Source organism: Lytechinus pictus, chromosome 5 (genome assembly GCF_037042905.1).
Source record: "Lytechinus pictus isolate F3 Inbred chromosome 5, Lp3.0, whole genome shotgun sequence".
Taxonomy (NCBI): Eukaryota; Metazoa; Echinodermata; class Echinoidea; order Temnopleuroida; family Toxopneustidae; genus Lytechinus; species Lytechinus pictus.
Genome location: NC_087249.1, coordinates 30,057,944 through 30,082,198, shown reverse-complemented (window position 1 = coordinate 30,082,198; position 24,255 = coordinate 30,057,944). Strand labels below are relative to the sequence as shown.

General features: G+C 34.9%; 1 protein-coding gene across 1 annotated transcript; it reads left to right on the top strand.

Moving 5' to 3' along the window:
• Positions 1-8,723: 8,723 nt before the first annotated feature.
• LOC135154281 (uncharacterized) lies at positions 8,724-17,836 on the top strand. The gene is made up of 2 exons (XM_064100215.1): positions 8,724-8,888; positions 12,454-17,836. The coding sequence occupies exon 2, from the start codon at positions 12,523-12,525 to the stop codon at positions 14,755-14,757; it is 2,235 nt and encodes a 744-aa protein (XP_063956285.1). The 5' UTR covers positions 8,724-8,888; positions 12,454-12,522; the 3' UTR covers positions 14,758-17,836.
• Positions 17,837-24,255: the final 6,419 nt, after the last annotated feature.

The following is a 24,255-nucleotide window of genomic DNA, read 5'->3' as shown; positions in this document are numbered from 1 at the left end:
TATACATGGCAATTTTACGTGATCCCTGTTGCATTGTTTTCGGAGCCATAGACCAGGAGAAAAAAAGCCTTAACTTGTCGACTTAAATAATATATGAAATTTATGAAATTTATCATTGGTATTGTTGTAGCTATATTTTTGATGTTGTATCTGTGACTTGTAGATTTTTGTACATGTCTATTTTTCAACTCTTTCGTTGATATGATTTATGACAGTTTCTTAAAGGGATGGTCCGGGCTGAAAATATTTGTATCTTAATACATAGAGTAGAATTCACTGAGCAAAATGCCGAAAATTTCATCAAAATCGGATAACAAATAATAAAGTTATTGAAGCTTAAAGTTTAGCAATATTTTGTGAAAACGGTCGTCATAAATATTCATTAGGTGGGCTGATGATGTCACATCCCCACTTTCCGTTTCCTTATGTTATTACATAAAATCATATTTGTTCATTATTTCATACTTGTGTGAATAATATGTCTCCCTTAAAATGAAATAAGTTGCAGCAATAAATATCTAATGCACTAAATCGTTGGTCAATCTAATTTTCTAGTTCTTGGAGGAAAAATTTGGAATAAACCTAATTTCATAGAATAAAATACAAAACAACAAGTGGGGATGTGACATCATCAGCCCACCCAATGAAAATTCATGACGACTGTTTTCACAAAATATTGCTTAACTTTAAAATTCAATAACTTTGTTATTTGTTATCCGATTTTGATGAAATTTTCGGCATTACTTTGCTCAGTGAATTCTACTCTATTTATTAAGCTATAAATACTTACAGCCTGGCAACCATTACAACAGGGTGTAGTCAAGACTTCGTGACCATAATACTTTTTCTGAGCAAGGTGTATATATAATATTATTCATCTTGGGGGGTAATTGTTTATGATGTAATCGATGATGTTTTCACCTAAATAGTCTATGTGTGCACCTTTCTTGTCACTTTCACTTTATCATAAGGCCCTTGAATGTCAGTATTTACTCTACTGTAAATGTTTTTTTTGTTTGTTAAAAAGTTAATAAAAAAAATGTTGATATTGATCTGATCGATTTGACATAAATTTTCACCTGCGGAATTTTAAATGGAGTTCTACGAGGTATCGGATAGAGCGCCACCTGCTCACGTTTGAGAGACATAGGGAGTACAATTTGTTTGTACGCCTGAGACGCCCTCGAAATGTACCTCGAGCGGGCTTGTCAGGATAACGTACTAATACAGGGCAGGAGAGGTGGTCTTGCACGATTTCCTAGGAACTTTTCTTTCCTATCTTTCCTTTACTTTTTTTAACTGATATAGATTGAACAAAGAAATTATTCTTTTTGAAAAAAAAAGGGAAAGCAAATTTACAAGGCAACAATAGTCAAAACTGACAACAACAACAACAACATTCCTTAATGAAAAGTCTGTCATGATCGCCGCTAGAGGGCGTATAGGGGTTTGGTACACTCTACTAGAACTTTGAGAGAGAAAGGAAAAATAGTGAAGAAGGGGAAAAACAGAAAAAAAAGGAAAAAGGGAATGAAAAAGCAACAAAGGCAAACAAGTAGGAAGGATAAAACAGAGGAAACGAAAGATCATCCCTTTATTCTATTCTATTCATTTCTTTGTTTCATTCATTTTCTTCGTGTCTCCTCCTTCCATCTTTTGAATTGTTATTTGATCTTTCCTTTTGCTTGCTCCCTTCACCCTCCCTCTTTCCCCCTCGATCGCTGCACTTTCTCGCATTCATTTATATTTATATTGAACAAAGTCAAAATAGTATATTTACTGTACATATCATCGTACTTGCATCAATCTAATACATGTAATTCTACCTAAAATGTTTCTTTCTTAATAAAGAGGGTTTATTTTGTAGAATGTGAATCAAAGAAAGCTTTATAAGAATAGATTGTTAAGTAATAGACCAACTTCTTATTGACAACTAGGCGCCACTAACATGTTTTATCCATATTCCAAGACCATAACATGTATTATATTTATTTATTTATTTTATCTATTTATTTATTTATAAGTCTTTTTTCATTAGGGTGGCTCCATCAGTAATTGGTATACTGTTGTTCTTGGAGGCCCTACAACAAAAATACAAACATATAACAAACATGTGCATAAAAAGTGCACAATGTACGTTAAGACAAACAAACTGTAAAGAAGAGAACAACACAAAGGGCCGGTTTATAAATTAAGACTATTCTAACGCCAAAATAAAAGACTAAATGAGGATTCGGATTGGGCATTTCTTAAAAAAATTAGGTAGATTATTCCAAATGAATGCACCAGCAAAAGAAAAACTTTGTTTGCCCATTTCCGTTCGAACTCTGGGTAAAATCAAGACTGTGCTTTGTGCACTATACGAGTACGAATACTATGTACAGTTTCAGATTTTTTAAAGATATTTAACAAATAGGCTGCATTTTGATTAAGGAAAACAGAAAATATCATTTTACATTTAAAATATTTCCATCTATCTTGGATGGGAACCCATTTCAGTTTGTTTAAATTAATTTGGGTAGGAGTTCTTAAGTTGGCTCCCAAAATTACTTTTGTGTTGTTTAATTATGATATCTTTTGTGTTCTGAGCACAACTGGACCAGGCATTACTACAGTATTCAAACAAAGTTAATATTAATGCATTAGCAAGGAATTTTAATCCTTCCAGAGGTAAGTATCTTCTCGAACGACCAAGTAATGCTATCCTCGATCCCTTTTTTTTTACTTGTTTTTGTCACATGTTCTTTCCAATTGATTGATTGATTGATTGATTGCATTTATTCTTTTTCATTCCAAAATTTAACAAAAGTTACAATGTATAGCAAAACACAAAAATATAATATACAGAAATGAAAAAAGGGAACCCACTGGAAAGCAAAGCTTGTTAGTATGGGTTCCCTGCAATAAATAGTTAATTAAAGTATATCTTTGATCAATGAAATTCAAATCGTAAATTAAAAAGGTTTGTACAATGAAAAAGAATACTAGTGGGGTCAAGCTTTTTATGCCTACTATGTTACAATTAACAAAAAATATTATATCATATATACCCCTGCTGTATAAAAAAAAACATAAGTTCAGGAGTGTGTGAACAGACAATCACGTGGACAAGACAGGACAAATACTAAAAGCAAAACAAAGACAAAAACAAAAAAGGCACACAAACAAAAACAAAACAGGACAGAACAGGACAAGACAGAAAAAAGGAAAAGAAACAAAACAAAACACACTACAAAACATAGACAAACAGGAAAATAAGAAAAGCAATAGAACTAGACATTAAGGTGATAGGAAGAGAGAGAGAGAGAGAAAAAAAGAAATGTGAGAGGGAGGGGGAAAGAGAAGAAGGAAGAAAATAAGAAGGGAATAAGAACAAGAGGTGTAGCTGCTTATACAGAAATGTGTGAGTTCTGGGGTTTATACCCAAGGATAAGAATTTTCTTTAACCCTCGACTGATGTGTTGGTTTGTTACGTAATGATTCTATAAGGGAGTTCCAAAGTTTGATACCTGTAAAAATAAATGTTTTATTTAAAAGGATGGTTCTAGCTCTTGGTGGATGAAAGAGCCCGGCGGACCTTGTAGGATAATGATAAATATCGACATTTTTTGTAAACATGGAATAAAAAATATTTGGAAGTTCATTTTTATCTAAACTATACATGAGTTTTCCGAGATTGTATCGATACAAGTCACCAATCTTCAAAATATTATATTTATAGAAAAGTTCGTCAGTGCGTGAACGAAAATCTGCATGACAAATACGAATAGCCTTTTTCTGTAAAAGTAAAATTATGTTCAGGAGGCAATCAGCACAATTCCCCCATGCTGTAATACCGTAGTTTAAATGAGGCAGGATCAAAGTTGAATACAAATTAAATAGTATATGAGTGGGAAAGAAAAATTTTACTTTGTTTATGATACCAATATTTCTCGAAATAATTTTACAAATGTGATCAACGTGCTCTTTCCAGGAAAGATTATTATCAATGGTTACCCCAAGAAATTTAGTACTGCCAACTCTTTGTAAATTAGTATTTTCGAAAATTATATTACCTGGAAGTTCATCTATGATATTACTAAAGAGCATATAATTTGTTTTTTTGGAGATTAAGGGATATTTTATTAGCTTTGATCCATTCAGATACATGTACTAGTTCGTGATTAATGGTGGCAAGCAAATGGCGTGGATCCTTATGGGAGAAAAAAATATTAGAATCGTCAGCAAACAGAATAAAGGATAAATTATTGGAGGACTTACAAAAATCATTTATGTATATAAGAAAAAGTAGGGGACCCAAATTAGAGCCTTGCGGAACCCCACAAGTAACAAGTTTTGTTTCGGAGTTAAAGTTTTCGAAAGAGACACATTGTTTTCTATTGTCTAGGTAGTTCCTGAACCACTCCAAGGCTATTCCCCTGACTCCATAGTAATTAAGTTTGTGTAATAAAATTTCATGATTAATGGTATCAAAAGCCTTGGAGAAGTCCAGGAACACCCCAACAGTATGTTGAAACTTGTCGATTCCGCTGGCAATCTTATCAACTATTGTTAATAATGCATGTGTAGTATTCTGATTTTCACGAAAACCAAATTGCAAGGGATAAAATAGATCATGCAAATTAAAGAATTTCGTCGTGCGAACAAATATCAATTTTTCAAGTACTTTAGACAAACAGGTCAGCAGTGATATGGGTCGATAATTACCTAACGCAGTACTGTCACCTTTTTTAAATACAGGTATAACTCGAGCTAGTTTCAGCGATTAAGGAACAATCCCAGTAGACATACATACATTATAGATATATGCCAAGGGTTTAACAATGGTATTACAATTCTTTTTTAACAAAATGTTATTGATGCCATCATGCCCCGAGCTTTGCTTATTTTTTAAGCCATGAATTATATCCGCAATTTCTGCCTCATCTGTAGGAGAAAAATATATTGAATTTGGGTTGGGGTCATGAAGAAAATCAGTAAAGTGTTTTGTAGAGTCTGGAATGAGTCTGGCAAGATTTGGGCCTATACTGGAAAAATAATCATTGAAAGTGTTGGCCAAAGTAAGTGGATTTTCTATAATTTCGCCATCAACATTTAATTTTGAAACGATAGATTTTTTTAAATTACCATGCAAAACATTCTTAATTATTTTCCAGGTATTTTGTATATCATTTTTGAATAATTGAAACTGATTACAAAATTTTTTTTTAAAACTTTTCCTAAGTATACCAGTAAGAATGTTCTTGTAATCTTTGTACTTTTTCTTGTTCTTATCACATGGTTTAACAATTGATTTCAAATAAAGATTATTCTTCCTGTTAATGGATCGTAAAATACCCTTGGAGACCCATGGGGACCTTGGAATCTTTTTGTAGATAGATTTTTTTTTTCGGATTAAAGGAAAACAGTGATCCATCTTAGAAGATGTTATGCTCATGAATGATTCAAAGGCATCATTTGCATTTTCTATAGTGTAGATTCCAGACCAGTCTGTGTTTTCTAGCTCTTGCATAAAATGTTCTATATTGTTTTCAGAAAAATCACGTTGTATGTGAAAAGAAGCCGAGTTTGCCGAGAAACCATTATTGAGTTGGAAATGGAGGAATATTGGAAAATGGTCAGATAGATCGGAAAGAATTATGCCAGATGACAGCGCAAGTCGTACAATTTAATGTTGGATCTAGCCAAACCCCTAAGTATCTGTAAGTGTAGACCTGTAAAATTTGCTGTTGGTTAAGTCTAATGCAAATATTTTTCTCAAGTTTAGCCAATTTCATTTGTGAACCAAATAACAAAAATTCATTTTTCTATGCATTTGATGTGAGATTGTTCGCTTTTTATACCCATTTGTATACTTGTTTTAAATCAAAATTCAAAGCTGATTCAATTTCATCACTGCTTTGACTACTAAAAAATAGAACAGCATCGTCTGCGTATAATACAGCTTTCAAAGATATGCATAATATTATGAAGGCCATAAATATTGTTGATTTAATTTTAGCTGAACTCATCAACAATTTTGTTTTGCGTGACGCATTCACTCCATTCTCCATATGACACCGCTTGAGCAAAAGTGCGTTACGACATATGGCTTTGCGTGGTATAATGCTTCAACCCGCTACAATATGCCAATTTCGGCGTGACTGTGTCTCCGGGGGGGGGGGGGCACTTACATTGACGAGTGGATACCATGCGTGACCAAAAAAACACGTAAAAGGATGTCTTTTTCAAGATAGGGCACGTTACGTACGTAACGTAATAAGGGTGTCAAAAACACAAAAATATTGAAAAAAGGGTATCTATTTCGCTCGGAATATACGTGTTTAGGGTCAAATATGCGGGGATGATAAAACAAAATAAAAATGTTTTATAAAGGATGTCCTTTTTGCCCCAACACTACGTGTTTAGAGTTTTTGCGCGAGGTGTGGAAGGTGCATGGGGCCGTACTAAACCAAAATAATGGTGTGTAAAAAGTAAAACCGACGACCGACGGACCCGTGCCATAACAATAAAATATCGCTGTACTTGTTTATGGGTTCATTTCAGGGAATACTTGCCAAGAGTATTGTTTTGTTTCCAATACTTGTTAAGGGGTGCATTTTCAGAATATGGAAAATACATCGCTGTACTTGTTTAGGGGCTCAGTTCTGGGAATACTTGCCAATAGTATTTGTTTCCAATACTTATTAAGGGTAGGGTTTCACACGCCAATACTTGTTAAGGGGTGCATTTTCAGAATATGGAAAATACGTTTTTAGGGTGCTTTTTAAAGGAGAATGAAACTCTTGAAACCAGCTGAATCCATATCAAAGAGAAAAATCAAAGAAACATATTGTTGAAAGTTTGAGGAAGATTGAATGAATAATAAGAAAGTTATGAGCATTTGAATATTGAGATCACTAATGCCATGTAGATCCTCCCATTGGCAATGCGACCAAGATCTGTGATGTCACACACGTAATTACTTAAGCACTTATTTCACTTATATTCTCTTTTTTATAGAGTCTATCACAAGGTGAGATGTTCTCTTTATGATAGGACAAGTACAGAGGTTTCACAACATTACATCATTGATGAATCGTTTGTCATATGATTAGAATGAGCAAAAAGAGATGTTTTGGGGTATATTTTCAGTGTCCAAAAGGGGAGAGTTGTTCATCTGTGACATCATAGATCTTGGTCGCATTGCCAATAGGAGGATCTCCATAGCATTAGTGATCTCGACATTCAAATGCTCATAATTCTTCTATTTCTAGTCCTTTTTTACTCAAACTTTTGTTGATCTTATTCTTTGATTTTTCTGCTTTCACAAAAGCTAACTTGCTCCAAGAGTTTCATTCTCATTTAAGACCCCGTGGTCGCGCATGGTATCTACTCGTCAATGGAAGTGGCCCCTCCGGGCTGTGTCTCATGTGTATGAAGCAGCCACTACAAATGCGCTTGACTACAAATAGTAAAACAGAACAATACACCAAAATACATGCTTCGGTATCCAGCAGGAATGTAGCTGAAAGTATAATAGCCTTACCACTGGAAGAAGAGAGAGATACACGTGACACGAAAAGGGGGAGTAACTGCGGCCCAATCAAACATGGAGTATCACATACATTATATTTTTTAGGGGCTGCACGCAAACAAAGACAAATCCATTAAAAATAAATCATAGATCTTCTTTCTTTGACCTTCACACATATTAGTTGTATTCTCATTTATGCCAAGTACTTTATCTTTTATTTGCAGAAGTTCTCTTGTATGTTTTTTTTCTCGGTTTTAGGACACCCCTCCCCCCGAAAAATATCGCCCCCTCCCTATATGGCATCTTACCCTTGAAAAGAATGCCTTCCTAGGACAACCAACTTTATTTTTGTACGATTTTGACAATAATTATTTCATGGAGTGCGAAACTTTGAATGAATAACGGCCATTTCTAAAAAGTGGGTCCATTTCCCTATCATACCTTATGGTCTTTTGACTAACCATTAATCCGGGCCGGGGAGCTCTCGAATTTGGAAAGAGAGAGGGAGTATGGCTTAAAATTCTGAAACCATAACCTTTAGAACGGAGGTTCAAAGGCATGTAAAACAAATATGAGCCATCTAAAATTGTTGCTTTGATTTGAATATTGTCTTTTTGTACAGGGTGTTAAGGAGTGTAAAACGTTGTAACCGCTTGAGCAAATGCACGTGAACCCGACGTGAATGTATGATACAAGGGAGGCTCTGCATGCTCCGCTAACCTGCTGCATATTAATTATAAAAATGTATATGAATACTACGGAGCCTTTAAAGTGCCATCGACTTGACGACTTGGCGAGATACTTTATCTTGCCATGTCGACATAATAACCTTATTATGTCGACATGGCGAGATACGTTATCCTGCCAAGTCGACTTAAAAAATTATATGTCGACATGGCGAGATCTGAAGTGTCCAGACATATACAGTAACTTTTTATAAGTCGACTTGGCTAGATAGAATATCTCGCCATGTTGACATATAACTTTTCATAAGTCAACTTGGCAAGATAACTTATATCTCCATGTCGACATAATAAGGTAAATATGTCGATATGGCAAGATAAAGTATCTCGCCAAGTCATCAAGTCGATGGCATTTTAAAGGCTCCGTAGAATACCAGTAGATGACTGCACTATGAGTGAACACTAGCACTTTACCCAACGTCCTTGAATGTTATGAATAGAAATGAGCATAGTTTGATCAGTTTGTTTCGGAGATGTATAAATATTACTATCAGCTCATGTGGGTTCAAGCGCTATTTTCAAGCTGGAGATTAGGATTATCTCTAATCCATGTACCCTCGTGCTAAGCAGTTGTTAAAAACTTAACTTTTAAGTTTATTGAGAGAAACGACATTGCTGAAAATACTATTGTAAGTATGATGATAGGTTAACCCATTTGTTTATTTTAGATGAAATCGGATGTAATCTGTGTATTGCCAATCGGAGGGAAATAAATGTATACTTGACTTCCTTGTTTACTTACACGTCACAATTGTGGAAGCATTGGTATAACATTCAATGGCAGAGTCATGAGTCGAGATCTAGATAGCTACGTATATTTGTATTTTGTTGAGACAAGTTACTCATTTTGCCATTTGTAAATATTTCCATTGTACTTTTCATACATTGCTGTCATTTTTTGTGTGTGTATTCATTGGTTATTTCTAGTATCATTTAGTGTGATTATTTTGTACCCTGTTCTACTCTCTATACATAATTATCTGTTATTAAGCTTTATCTTCGTTTGTCTGTCTTGGTGTATAACGTCCATGATACTATGATGTTTATTTATATGGACCTCTGCTTATGCAGCTGTGTCTGGAATAAAGTATTGAAATGAATTGAATTATTCATTTTCTTTAAACAGTCACATACTTCAGTCTTTGGACTGCATGCGATTGTATATTTTGATGTTTTTTGCAATAAAATCTAATAATGATAATAATAATACTAATACTACTACTAATAATAATAACAATAATAATAATGATAAATGATAATAACAACAACAACAAGTAGATGTTTTCGGAATTGCGTTTGATTACAATTCTGCCTGCAAAGAGTCCATTTATAAGCCCCTAATTCATCCGCTAGCACTCTCTATTATTTAAAACCTTTATCAATTTTGACTCTTGACTTTGACTCTCTTGATATGAGAGCCCCCCCCCCCACCCTCCAAAAAAGGGGGGTAGTTATCTGTAGTAAACTTATTGTATTGTCTATTAAATCTTTAAACCATCATGATCATACAAATATTTTATTAATATATGTATAGTAGTTCAAAACATATTTGTCATCTAAGTTTTCCAATATGGGATCCCGTTTTTACTTTTTAAGTCTGATAGAATTATAATTTCAATTAAAGACACCGACCTTTTTGTTCACTTGCTTCACTTGTTCACACAATATCCCCCCAAAAAAAAAAAATAATAATAACAAAAAATAAAAAGGGCTCATATCCAAACCTCAACACATTTGATGATGTTATTTTATAATTTCATTATGCTACTTCTGGTGTTTGTGTGCATTGATTTTATAGGCCTACGTCATCTACTTTGAATTTATTCTGTTTTATTCCGACAACTCTATCTGCAATCATTGTTGAAATACTGAGTTGAAGTTCATCTACATGCAGGTGTCTAGGCCCTGATTATCCACAAATATCGGTAGCGATTACCATCATCCGGCGACCATGAATCTTGGAAGTGTTTTTCATTCTCCTTAGTCACTATTTCTTTCATCATACCAAGGATCAGTTCCAGTTTCCATGAAGGGGGCGAGGGTATCTTCATCCAAATTTTCCCATCGCGGACGTCAAACTCTGATTTTCTTTTCCTTTTTAAGGGGTTAGTCCTCACTAAATTTTCATTTTAGAAGCAACATAAGGTATTTTATGTGGCCTGAATATAAATTACCATGCATGCGAGCGCGAAGCGCGAGCTCAAAATTTTGAATATTTTGACTTGAAAACCATGAAACATTTTTACATTTATGTACATTGAAACAAAATCAGTTTCTGCATCTGTAACTGAAGAAGTTGTGTATTTCAATAAACATAATGCGTGCGCGATGCGCGAGCTGAAATTTTTTGATATTTTGATACATGTTTTTACATAAAAACAAACTCAGTTTCGGTGTCTGTAATTGAACAAGCTGTGTATCTCAATAAACATAATGCGAGCGCGAAGCGCGAACGGATATTGTTTATATTTTGAGGGATATTTAAGCAACATTTTCAGCAGAATGTTTACTAAATATATGATGCGAGCGCGAAGCGCGAGCTGATTATTTTTTAGCTTTAGACCTTAAACCAGGACTTTCTAATCGTTGTCGGTAGCCTACAGAGAGCTCCCCACGATCGCAATACGAAAAAAATAACAACTTAACGATAAGGATATGCAATTTTACCTTATTTCATCGACAAAGATAATGGAGCTCAAAGATCGAGTAGAACAAGGTACATGGAGCAGTTGGAACAGCCCTGCGTGACCCTAAAATTTGTCATTTTCCCGACAAGCGTTCAGTCCAAAATCAGCCATGCGCTTACGTAACAGACAATTTATAATTTTTCTAACATCTCATACTCCGCATTTTTAATTACACCGACACACAGCAAGTTTACCTAATCAAAACCTTGTCTACCCCATTCTCTTCTTTCTATGATTTTTCTCTTTCCTTTTGTTTTCCCCTTCTCCTTTGTCTCTTCATTTCTTTCTTTCTTCCGTCCTTTCTTTCTTTCTTTTCTTTTTTTCTTTTCCCCTTTCTCTTCTTTCCTTTCTTCTTTCCTCTTTCTCCCTTCTCTTTTTTCTTCTCGTCCTTTTTTTCCATTTTTCCCTACGGCAGCGCTGATTTACGACGATATCCAAATTAGTGGGGGGGGGGGGTGTCGACACCCCCCCCCCCCCTTGGCGACGGCCCTGACTACATGAAATAATAGGTTGGTGCATACAGTAAAGTTAACTGAATTTAGTACAATAGACCCCTGGCCAATGCACTATAACATGTGAAGTTTAGGAATTATTATATCGTAGCAACAAATAGAAATGCGTGATTGCACAAAGTAAATAGAAACAATGCACCAAACGTACCTCGATTTCTACGAATAAAGCTAAAAATATGCCGTCATTGTTCCTTTAGTTGCCATCGACGTGAAACATAAAACGGAATAAAGGTGTTCGCTTTTAAGGGAAATACGTGGCTATTTTTATCAAATAAAGGAAAATATGAGCTTTCATAGAAATAATATCGCAGAAACTACGTTTAATATCGACAATGTTCGATGATTCATGCTCCTACGAAAGTTCAGTTATGCCCACGGTCTCAATACGATGCGTACCAGAGATAAGCCATTCAGAACAGTCAGAACATTTATATTGACAATGTATTGCTTGATTTACAAAGGCATTCGTTTACTTGCATATTCATTCATTCATTTAATGTATTATTTATCCATCCATTCATTTATTCATCCATTCATCGATTCCTCATTTATTTATTCATTCACTCACTCTATCATGATACGTGATAGTTATAGTTTATGGCAAAGTTACAATTTCTGGTGCTTTGATGAAACGAAGCCCTGATCAGTGGTTATCTCTATTATAGAACAGTGTTAAGGTTCAACCTGTCTATTGACCTATATCCCGCCCCCCCCCCCATTTTTTTCTCATTTCAAATCATGTCACCTATCATAATAGCAACGGCGAGTCGGAGGTACAATAAATATTTATTCATCCATATCATTTACAGACATATATAGGTCGTATTCCTACGTAGAAAAATAAGACACGCACAAATGAACACTATATATGAATATGATTTGTTCATTTGTTGACGAGTTTTATTTAATGATCTGGCTGCTCGGGAAGCAGATCCCTTTATTTCGAAACCAATACAACAATATATATACGACTTTGTCCTCTTATATTTGCACAGAGCCCCAATAATTGTCTGGTGCAGGGAGTGACAATCATTATCTTGGAGAGTGTGGACATTCCTTCAAGAATGTCATCAACGGGAGATATGATGAGTGTAGACGTCAGTCTGCCAATGCGAAGACATGGGATGAATCTAAGAAGGAAGCACCAACCTTTGGCTGTGTCCTCCCCAGATGATGAGGAGAACGTGACACGAAAGATGGGGTTTGAGGATGCCAACGATAGCTTTCAAACAGCAAACACTGACTCTGATGATCAAGGGCACGCAAGGCATTGCAAACGGTTTAAATCCTACAAAGATGATCCAGCTCGCTTCAGACGATCGCAGAGCGATGGGATATTATCCGATTTAACTGACGGGAAAGATGGCGACGAGGATACTGACTCTAGTTCGTCTTGGAGTGCTGCAGAAGGGGTCTCCCGAAAGATGGGTCTAGACATTTCAATTCAACTGTGTAAAGCCATGGCAATGGGAGCAGACAATCACCATGTGTTCTTGAGGCAAGACATCGCTGAAGGGCAGAGAATGAAAAGCGAGGTGATGACCAAAGAAACTGGAAACCAAGGAGCGCAGTCTGTCACGTCCTCAATCTTAAAGATTGAGAATGATAAAGGGGGTATCAGCTACAAATGCAAAATATGCGGGGTGTTTTTCCTGGACTATTTCGATATCTATATCCATATTCGCATGCACGGTGGCGAGCGAAGTATGAGGGCACTTGTCAATCAACAGAAAACTTTGATAGAGAGCATCCCTGATAACGAAGTACGTCTCAAGGGAAGGCCGTTCGAATGCTTGATATGCTTCCGGAAGTTCAAGCTGCCGAAATCCCTTCTGGCACACGTGACGAGCATTCATCCTTCAAGTGAAGACACAATGATTGCAAGGGTGCCTACAAATTTGCTTCCAGCAGGCTGGGTGGATACCACGCCGGAGGAAGATGAGGTGCAGGAATCAAGACCAATTAAATCGAGGAGTAATAACCCCGACTCTTCCCTTCATTTTACCAATCAGTCTTTGAAATCGATGAAGGTGTTGGTAGAGACTGACTCGGTACTGTTTCCTGCTGCAGGGGGCGCTAAGATTCTTAAACCTTCACATTCTCTGGCAGGTGCCCTAGCGTCCCCTCCTCCTACTTCGACACAATCTTTGCAACAGCCATCACCATCAACAACATCACAATCAACTGCAACAAGTCAGCAGCCAATTGCCGAAGACAACAGGGCTCTTACACCTTCTCGACCCAGTGCGGTTCCATCAAGTGACCCTATATACAAGCCAGACACAAATTCCTACATTGATTGCAAACAAACTGATAACTCGAAAGACCTTCCACTCGATCTGTCTATGACTCAAGGACAGCGAAGTATAAGATCATCAACAACTGCACCAGTAACCATGTTAGCGGAGGATGGGTTCTTGAAAAGCCCTATTCATACAAAGTTTCCTGAACCTATTGTTTACACCTCTCCTATGCCAAGACTCACGACAAATTCTACTCCATCTCCAGATAAATTTATGTTGCCTAACCAGGGCGCGATCATGACGATCAAGAATCAAACTTACTCCAAACTACCGCACAAGCGATTCCCATTGCAATTACCGAACCAAGATGGAAAACATCTTACCGAGTACTACGCCAACTGTTCTCGGCATTCCTTCAACATACAAGATCCACAAGTATCAAGTTACTCCGTGGATGACCACGAAGATGACGTAGGTTTACCTCCAAATCCGTACTTGCGACCTGAACTCGAGCGACAGTTCCAAATAGAACTCGAAATTGCCGAACTTCAGCTTAGGCGCAAATACAACAACCTGGGTCTCCCCATAAAACAGATCGATGGAAGGCGGAAAAATTCTAGAAGAGACTTCAACCTGGCAGTCATAAACGAGTTAAGAATTCGCGAGATGTATTCTTCACACTTTGACGACGACGTCGACGACGACGAATTCAAAAAGTACGGGGAGATGTATGATCCCTGTAATACCAAATACAATCGCAATTCCTCACCAGTTTTTCAGCCACCCATGAATGTTGGTTGGAATGCATTCTCCGAACAGAATCACACACGCCAACCGCGTAGTCAACCAGAGAGGCACGTAAAGCACCATCAAGCCCCGGAAGTCTACCCGTACAAGCATCTTCAACCAAGGCCTAATGGAACATACTGGCGCTCGAAAGAAGCCAAACCTCAATGTCACACTCAAAGATCACCAAGGGAACCAATTATCCCACAACTCCTCTCTATGCCATCAATATTTCTGCCAACCTCCACCACTGACGCTCATAAGGTATGAATTCTAGGGTTAATGATAAGATTAACTTGATATATTCAAAGGAAGTAAAATCCCGAAACTTCAATTTTTATCATCAGAATTATAAATGAAACCACAATCTTTACTATTTTCAAAGATCATGATACCTGACATTCTATGCTTTAATCAGTCAAGATACAATACGATTTTTATTTATGCAATAAATACATCTGAAAATACAGTTGGAAAAGGATATGAAAATAATTCAAGATAAGGTCAAAAAGATTGAACAACTTTGAATTGCCAACACTTTGATTATACCAATATGCTTATACTTTAAGCTCTATTTTTGTAGATTATGATTTTAGAATGAAACCCTGAATTTCATTTTTATTAAAAAGAACATAAGTTTTTCATCATTTTCACCATTTTTTTGTAAATGAGATAGAGAACAGCATTTGTTTTTGTAATACTACTAGTGGTATTCGTGAAATCAAAATTTGTAGTAAAGAGCTTTCATCATGTCGATTCTATACTCTAGGTAGTGGTGATTAAATTTGCATGAGATTCTGAACAGTAAAATCATGAAAATCACCTACAATAAACATAAATAATTAATTACGACTAAATTTTAAGAAAAGTTGTTTTGCGTAATGGGGATATTGCCAATTTCGGATTTCAAAGCCAATCCGTTACTTAGGATTTCAAATATTTACCCGATGATAGTTACACATTTTCATTTACGGTCCAGTTTTGATAAGCTGAAAAAAAATATCCCAGAAATTTGAACGCTTCTGATTACTGCTGATTAGAGTATAGAAAATTTTGGTTTCATTTTTCTTAAAGGTCGTAAAGAGTATAAGGGTTCATTTTCGTGCCGAGTTTGATTTGTAAGCAATAAAAAATGTTGAAATTTACGAACATTTTAGTAATAAAAAATCATGTCTTTTTTAATACTATATAACGCATCCAATTAAAAACTTTGATGAGCTTGTAGTGTAAATAAAACACTTAAAGAACATTAGCTATATAATTTAGTTAAAAGAACAAGCAGAGGAATGATTTACTTTTCGTGTTCGAAATGCATTAATAATCATATTATAATGATTTATATCACCAATAAAGTAGCAATTTTGAGAAAATTGAAAATTCTTTTATAAGTATAATATTTTTGTTTCGATAGGAAGCTCATAGTTTTTGCAAATTGAAAAAAAAATCATGTAATCGTTAAAGAATTATATCAAACATAATTGAACTTTTGATGAAAAATAAAGCGAATCAAATATATGGCAATAGCGTTCATGATATTTCGTTTGAGCTTCTTTTTTATGGGGGATTTTTTTGTTTTGGGCGTTTGATTTTTGCACTTTATTACACAATACGATGTACATTATGTTTAAAGCGTACATGAATATATCTGTTTGTAAAGTATATTTTTTGTGTATAGGTCTTAATATTACTTTACATCTCTTACTATTATATGTAGGTTCACTATTATTGTTATCATTCCGTTATTACAACTCTTACCACTGTACTATATACTATTAGTGTATTTACATGCTACCGAAACTATTAATTTTACTACATTTTCATTATCATCATCATTTATTTATTTATTCATTAATGGAGAGGCACAACGGTGTCATGCATATTGGATGATAAAGTTAAATATATCAAAGGTTGATTCTTTTTTATAAATATATTTCTGACGAAATCTTTGCAATAATGAAGGATGAACAACTCGATTGTAATTTCTTTATAAGAAGGTAGTGTATCAAGTACTAATGTCATCATTTTTTTTTTTCATTTCAAGTAAGCTTTCATTTCTTAGTCAACATTTAGTGTTTTTCATGTATTTTTTTTTATTTTGAATTCTGAAGAATCTATTCAGAAGAAGCTCATCCATTGATAGAAATCAGTTACCGAATACTATCTACAATTAGTATAACAAACCCTTTTTTACTTTGTTCATGTGATTTTATTGTATAAAATAATAACTATATATAACATACCCTGAAAAGCTGAAATATTCTGTTGCTGCAGTGATACGATGATATCACCACACTGTAAAAAAAATATTGGGTAAAATTTTAACCAGCACGAGGGTAATTGTGTCCAACCGATTTGGGGTATAGTATTTTACCCAGTGCGGGAAGCATATTGTCCAATAAGGTTAAAGTACAAGCAGCAATTACTTTAGAATGGGCAAAATTTTCATCACACTGGATAAATGAAAATGCCGAAAAGAAATGCCTAACGTTGGTTGGACACATAATTACCCTCATGGAGCATTTTACCCAATATTTTTTGGAGTGCATAATGATCTGAAATAGCGTTACGTATATACAAGTACAGTCAGTTTACTGTCATTTTGTTGAAATATTGATTCCTTCTAAGTTGTGTTTTTGTGAGTTTGTTGTGAACGAAGTATAATATAAACATATCTTTTGCCAATTGTCACACTTAAGATGATGATTATTATATCATATTTATTAGTTCATTTTTTAGATTAGATTTTATGATATTCATGTGATTTGTATATGATTCAGAATATGGTATACTAGTATTTATGTTTACAAAATGTCGAAGCAGCAAAGATTTTACCTCCATAATTTATAGTAATAATTAAAACAGTCATACTCAAAGATTTACGGATTTGAGAATGGATGATCCATTCAACAAAAATTAACTTTGATTTTTTTTTAATGAAAGTATAATTCCACGTGGAAGCCACGCTCGGGCAACAAAAAAATGTTTTCAGTAGGCATAATAAAGGCTATATACTCAGGCCAGGATATCGCCTTCTCATACAGCGCCCCAATATTATTTATTTTGCTGTTTGAATTGTTATGTCCAGTTATACCTCTATCAGTTTTACTTGTTATGAAATACTTGTGATATAATTTTTTAACAAGCTGTTTGAAAAAAATATGTTAATAGGCCTACCTCATTGAAGAGCTCGGGCTTATTGTAACAAAAAATCATGATGTGGGCATTTCATTTTCATGCATTCCTGATAACAGATCTGCTTTGCTGAACAGACGTAAAACATACTTGCAGTAAACATATTTTTATAATACAGAAAGAGAACTTTCTTTCTTCAAGAGATTTATCTTGACACTTGTATAAAAAAAAAAAAAATCTTAGTTGACATTTGTAAGATATTTGCATATTTTCCAACAGGTTCGCTTAAAAGATTTTGTGTCATTTTGTTATTATGCCTGTATTGATCAATCATGTCAATGAAAATTTAGTATAATTATGTTGGTCAAGAATCATAAAGATTTTTACCATCTTCAAAGAGCATCCACGCACCACACATTTTGTTGATAAACACCCGCTGCGTTGTGAGCATCATCAGTGCCGACTGCTCATCAGTTTTCCCGCCGAGAGCAGCGGCGCAAGATTGGTGCAAGTGTTGTACATCAGCAATAGGCCTAATTACACTTTTTTGAAAAAAAAGTAACACAATTATATTTAGTACTTGAATATAATGGAATATATTTGGAGGGATTCACAATATTCGTCACCAGTCCCTCTCTTCTCACAATACCTTGGCATGATCATTCTTTAATTATCTTGATTTTGATTCCAGTTTGTCTAATATAGGCCTATATTGACTTTGGAAAAAATAGTATATTTGTTGAAATTCACAATACTCGTCATCCCTTTTCTCACACTCATTGCCTGATCATTTTGTTTTAGAATTAAAAGTAATCATGATTTTCATTTATTAATTATTTTTTAAAAGTCGCTTTTGTGTTAGTTTGAAGGTAGAATTTAACGCTCTGTCATAATTTGGAGTGGCGGTTTCAATTAATATTGCCTAACTTGTGTCTGCATAATATTATTGTTTTTATCATAAAAATGACCATAATGTTGTTCTAAGTTATTGGTCTTGAGTCCAGATTCGATGCACCTTATATAGCTTGTGTCTCAAAATTCGGTACAGCATTTCCAATTGATGATTTAGTGTCTGTATTATAATTTAACACTCAAAACTGATGTCCATTGTTTATACATTACAACCTACCATATCTGTACGATGAATTTGTTTTTATATAGGCCTACTGATATATAGGTTGATTTAAAAGTTACATGACCATCATCAGTAAACACAGATCAAATAATGATTAAGGAGAATATCAGTAGTCATTGATTGCAATATGATTTTGTACAGCAAGATGTACAGGCCTAAATTCGTAATTCTCAACAAAATTGTAAACATTTTAAACGGGTTATGTTCTTTTATTTGCATTTGTACCACAGTACTATATGGAGGGCTCCTCAGTTTTTCAACTGAACTCGAATACCCTCCATCGTTTGTTACCGATTGTGTTGACTTAAAGATGAATGATTAAATAAGTGGGTTCTATAAGTTTTAGATACTATTTTACACGTGCAAATCACATGGATATCTCGGCAGAAAATATACCGGTGCTATACATCGTTATCAACGTTATATCATGTGATGACCCCGTACAAGCATAACAAAGGGTCACTAGTAAATGTACTAGTATTGTAGATCTCGATGTCTGTCAATGTCTGATAGAAACTGATTTTCAAATTATAGGGCAGCTTTGTATATCAAGATTAAAAACTGCATCATTTGATTTTCAGCTTGCAATCTCACCGTTTATAAGAACTCAATGAATGAGAATATTTATTTCCTATTTTTTTATTCAAAGTTATAGATTAGCCAATAATGTGTAAAGAGTGAACACTTGTGTTTGTTGGGTAAAATACAAAAATGTGTTTCATGGGCAGAAATTCTTACGAAAATGCATATTATGTCTGTGAAAATTAGGAACATCGGTTGAATTCTGTTCAAGATTTTAAGTAAATTTAATGTAGCCTATTTTTTCAAATAAGAAAATAAGACATGATAATGTCATTAAGTTGAATACAACTGATATAATCTGTCGGAGAAAGTATACAAGCTGATGTGTTTCATAAAGCTGTCCGTATAAGGTATATGACACAGCCGCACCAACGAAACCGGCTCCGAACCGATCGCTGATATGTTATTCGAAATCACGTAATAACTTTGATCGTTCTGGGACCGATGGGTTGGTGTGACTGTTGCTCCAAACTCACAACCTTACGCACGACTGGAAGATTTTCTTGGGCGCCATAATCTATTGATTTTTCAATCATGCAATCACATCAGAAACAAATTGAAATCCATATTTTTTTAATCTTGTTATTATAGCATCTGAATGCAAGATGATTTTGTTAAAATCTATTTATGATTATAGCAAATTTTGTCCCGATTTTGTTGAAACGCCGGGGAAATATTGGATATCCCACTTCGCACAAGATCGTGGTGCATAGCTCGAAAACAGCTTTATGAAAAAGACCGACTTGCATCAGTGTACATTTTTGGGGTGAAAAGTACTTTCCTTTTCATGCTAAACGCTGTATTAAAGATGTGTCTTCCAAATCATGTGAACATATCTCTTTATTTCATGTACGTTGGCGTGTGGAGTCAGTCAGTGGCTGATTCAGGGGGGAGGGGTGAGACAGCCGGACCGTCTGTGCCCACTCCTTTTGAGAGCTATAATCATAATTTGTAACGTAAACATACCGTTTTTACAGTATGCCCCCCCCCCCCCTTTGAAAGTGAGGACTTTTTTTGCTCGTCAAATTTTCCGCGGACAAAATGACCTTCAATTTTAGCTGAAAACCTTTTTTTTTCCTTGTCAAATTTTCGTCTGGAAAATGTGCCCCCCTCCCCTGGAAAATCCTGGATCCGCTCCTGTGTGAAGTAATTAAAAGAATAGATGGTATTCCAATAAAACACATGGTATCATCGCCGTTAGGTTAACTAACATAACTGGGGGCCGTTTCATAAAGCTGCTCGTAAGTTAAGAGCGACTTTAAGAACGACTGTTGAACCTTTCTTACGCGCTTAACCATCGCCAATGGTAAATACCATTTACCAAAAGAAAGGATCACCAGTCGTTCGTAAAGTCGCTCTTATCTTACGAACAGCTTTATGAAACACCCACCGGGGCTCAGCAGCCAATCTCAATCAAGCTTTCCATGGTATAGTTACCATATATCAAAGTTACCATTGTTGTTAATATTTAATATTTAAAGGTCAAGTCCACCCTAGAACAATGTTGATTTCAATAAATAGAGAAAAATCAAACTAGCAAAACGCTGAAAATCTCATCAAAATCTGATGTAAAATAAGAAAGTTATGACATTTTAAAGTTTTACTTATTTTTCACAAAACAGTGATATGTACAACTCAAATGAGACAGTCGATGATGTCCCTCACTCACTATTTCTTTTGTTTTTTATTGTTTGAATTATACAATATTTCATTTTTTTTTTTTAGATTTGACAATAAGGACCAACTTGACTGAATCATATAATATTAATCAATGCTCATTCAACATGTTCTGGGAGTAATTAATCGTTGTTTCACTAACAATGAGAAGAAAAATAGAATACTCCTTATTTTATATAATAAAATACAAAAGAAATAGTGAGGGGATGACGTCATCAGTCTCTCATTTGCATACCCACCAGGATGTGCATATAAATGTTTTGTGAAATTAAGCGAAACTTTAAAATGTCATAACTTTCTTATTTTACATCCGATTTAGATGACATTTTCAGTGTTATGCTTGTTGGATTTTTTTTTTTTAATTCAAATTTTGTTGGGGTGGACTTGTCCTTTAAGAAATAGGTCCCAGACCAAACAAGAATTTTAGTCTAGAATTCTATGGCTTGCTGAAGGTTTCATCTGTTTTATGTAACATCCATGAGGATGAAAATTATGTACGAAATACCAAATAAAAAATTCAATGTATAGACACATTACAGCAAAAGTGATGCAAACGCCGTCCATATCATGGATCCTATGTCCATATCAAAGAAAAGAGAGGGGAAGAGAGTGGGGGAAAATTGAGGCAAAGAAGGTAGGGAGAGAGAGAGAGAGAGAGAGAGAGGGAGATAGAGAGAGTGTGTGTGTGGGGGTGCGCGCATCTAAAAGCTTATGATGTTCTCTACCAAGCTCAATGAAAATTTAAAAATTCAATGTGGGCGACTTTTTGTTGGTTTTGGGCCGCTGGTCACGTCTTGGAATTCGATGGAGAGTAACGAAAATAACTGATACAAAATATATAATATCCATCTTTAAAATGTAATTATCAGTTTATGATTATATGACGAGCATATCTTACATACATGTAGATGTTTGCAGTTTATTCCATCCATGCTTTTGGGACTTATGGAGTGGTTTCTCATCAATTTTTTACAGTAGAATTATCTACAGAAGGAGAAGATAATATTCACCCCAAAATGGTGCCATTAAAAAAATAATAATTACTCTTTGTGACTGCTTCTTGTATTGCTGTTGGGGCAAATTATTCATTTTTTTAATTCAATGAAACAGAGGTCAATTATATTCCGAGTTTATACGCCTCATGCACTTTGAGCATCAAAGTACTCTGCAAAACAAGGAATTCAACTTTGCAGTCCTTCAGCACGCATCAAGGGGGGGGGGGCAAAATGGCGTTAATAATAATTAAAGTCTCAACCTAAATTGCCAAACATGATTGTATTAGACCTGTACCAAACAGGTGTGAGAGTAAGAAATAGAAAGAAAATATACAGTATTTTCTCTCATAAAATCACAATAACTTATCATCATTCTGTAAATTATCCGATCTGAAAGACCAACTACTGTCAGTATATCAGCCAAAAGTAACAAAGGATGATTATTAGATTTTTATCTAAAACTGAAAATAGATGGAGACGTGCTCACCACGTGAAGAAGGGGATCAATGATACTCAAAATTTTAAGAATCGACCAGTCATTATCGAATTAGAGACTATAATCATTCCACATAAAAAAGGAACATGACACATAGGTCTACATTAGATAGAAAAACAAAGGTAAAGCTTGTTGTTAACAAATTTGTTTTTACATATTGCTTTGGAGGTTTTGTCAGAGTTCAAGTCTTTGACCTGGATTACGAAAAATAATTCTTTGAATTTTATCAAAATATGCAACAAAAATTGAAAATAAGGATACAGATCATGAAATAATGCAGTCTTCAGTTGTTTGAAACGCGGAATGTTTATTGATTAAAACATACACTGCAAAAACTCCGGTGTTGATTTAACACCAGCCCGGAATATATATATGTCCACACCAGAGAAGTATTGAAACAACACCAGTTTGGAATCAAACCGATGCTGATTTAATACTAATTGGTGTTGTACAAACACCTATCTGGTGTTAGACCAAAACGATACTGGTGTTGCTTAACACTGGTCTGGTGTGGACATACTTATTCCGGGCTGGTGTTAAATCAACACCGGAGTTTTTGCAGTGTAACGAATAAGGGGAAGGAAGCAAGATATGACACGACATACTTAAACACCGATTTACCTGAAGTGGCCCAAGGCTTCCTGTTTGATATTGACCCACTGCCAGGACCGGTCAAGACGTGGTCACTCAGCGGATAAGGGGTCAATAATACATTATGAAAGTGTTGTTTTTAAATTTTGTAAAAGTTACCCTTCATTGTCAAGCTATATTTCATATGACAATGAAAGGGAAAATCCCGAAATCATTTGAAAAAGAATGAAAATAAATTTTGTTTGAAATGTTTGTAACTTTTGCTAAACTTTGTAGGTCATTTTTCGAAGTTCAACTATTTTACCCTCTGAATTCCTTGAAAATATAAATTGATTTTATGAAAACATGCATGAAAAAATTGTGGGCCAAAATGTGACCCCCTCAAAAAGAAAAAGTAGATATCAAGAAAGTAACAGGCAACCAAGGTAAACAGTTGTGCGATTGTTTGGTTTTTATTTCTGCATTATTGTATAATTATATAAAAATATGTATACAGGGAGATAATATTTGCATGTAACATAAATAGTAGAGTGGTAATAGATAGGGAACATAAAACAATAGTGTTGAGTCAGGGGGCTGGGAACGATTTTTAAAGAGGGGGTGCAGATTTGTTAAAGACCATCCCCCCCCAAAAAAAAAAAATCACCACAAAATGAAGCGGGTTGTGGTCGGGAAAAAAATTGACAGCCCCCCCCCCAAAAAAAAAAAAAAAACGTTTTCGCCCTCAATTGAATGGATCAGTTTAGCATACCAACCTGATTAGGTCAGGGCCCCCAGCACCACCACTTTCTCAGAGCCATTTGTTAAGTATATTCTTTCCATTTATGGCCATGTTTGGGCCATCGATTTCAATATTCTTTTTATTATTATTATTATTTATTCGGCATAATCAAACACATAAACAACATATACAAACAATAGGAATAGGAGAGTCACATGGATGCCGGGAAAGGAAAAAGATTAACTAAATAACTATAACCCGAAGGTCTTCCTTTCCAACCCATGTGACTTTACAAAGATAACATACATGTAATACAAAATAGTAAAATACAACTATATAGTTGTTGAAGATGACAACAAATCAAATTAGAATCAAATAAAGAATCAAAAAGAAGAAGTGTCAACCTGGGTAAAAGTAGAGCTCACAAGAAAAAAAAAAC

Coding starts and splice junctions, on each gene's coding strand:
- LOC135154281 (XM_064100215.1), top strand. CDS start 12,523: ATGTCATCAACGGGAGATATGATGAGTGTAGACGTCAGTCTGCCAATG.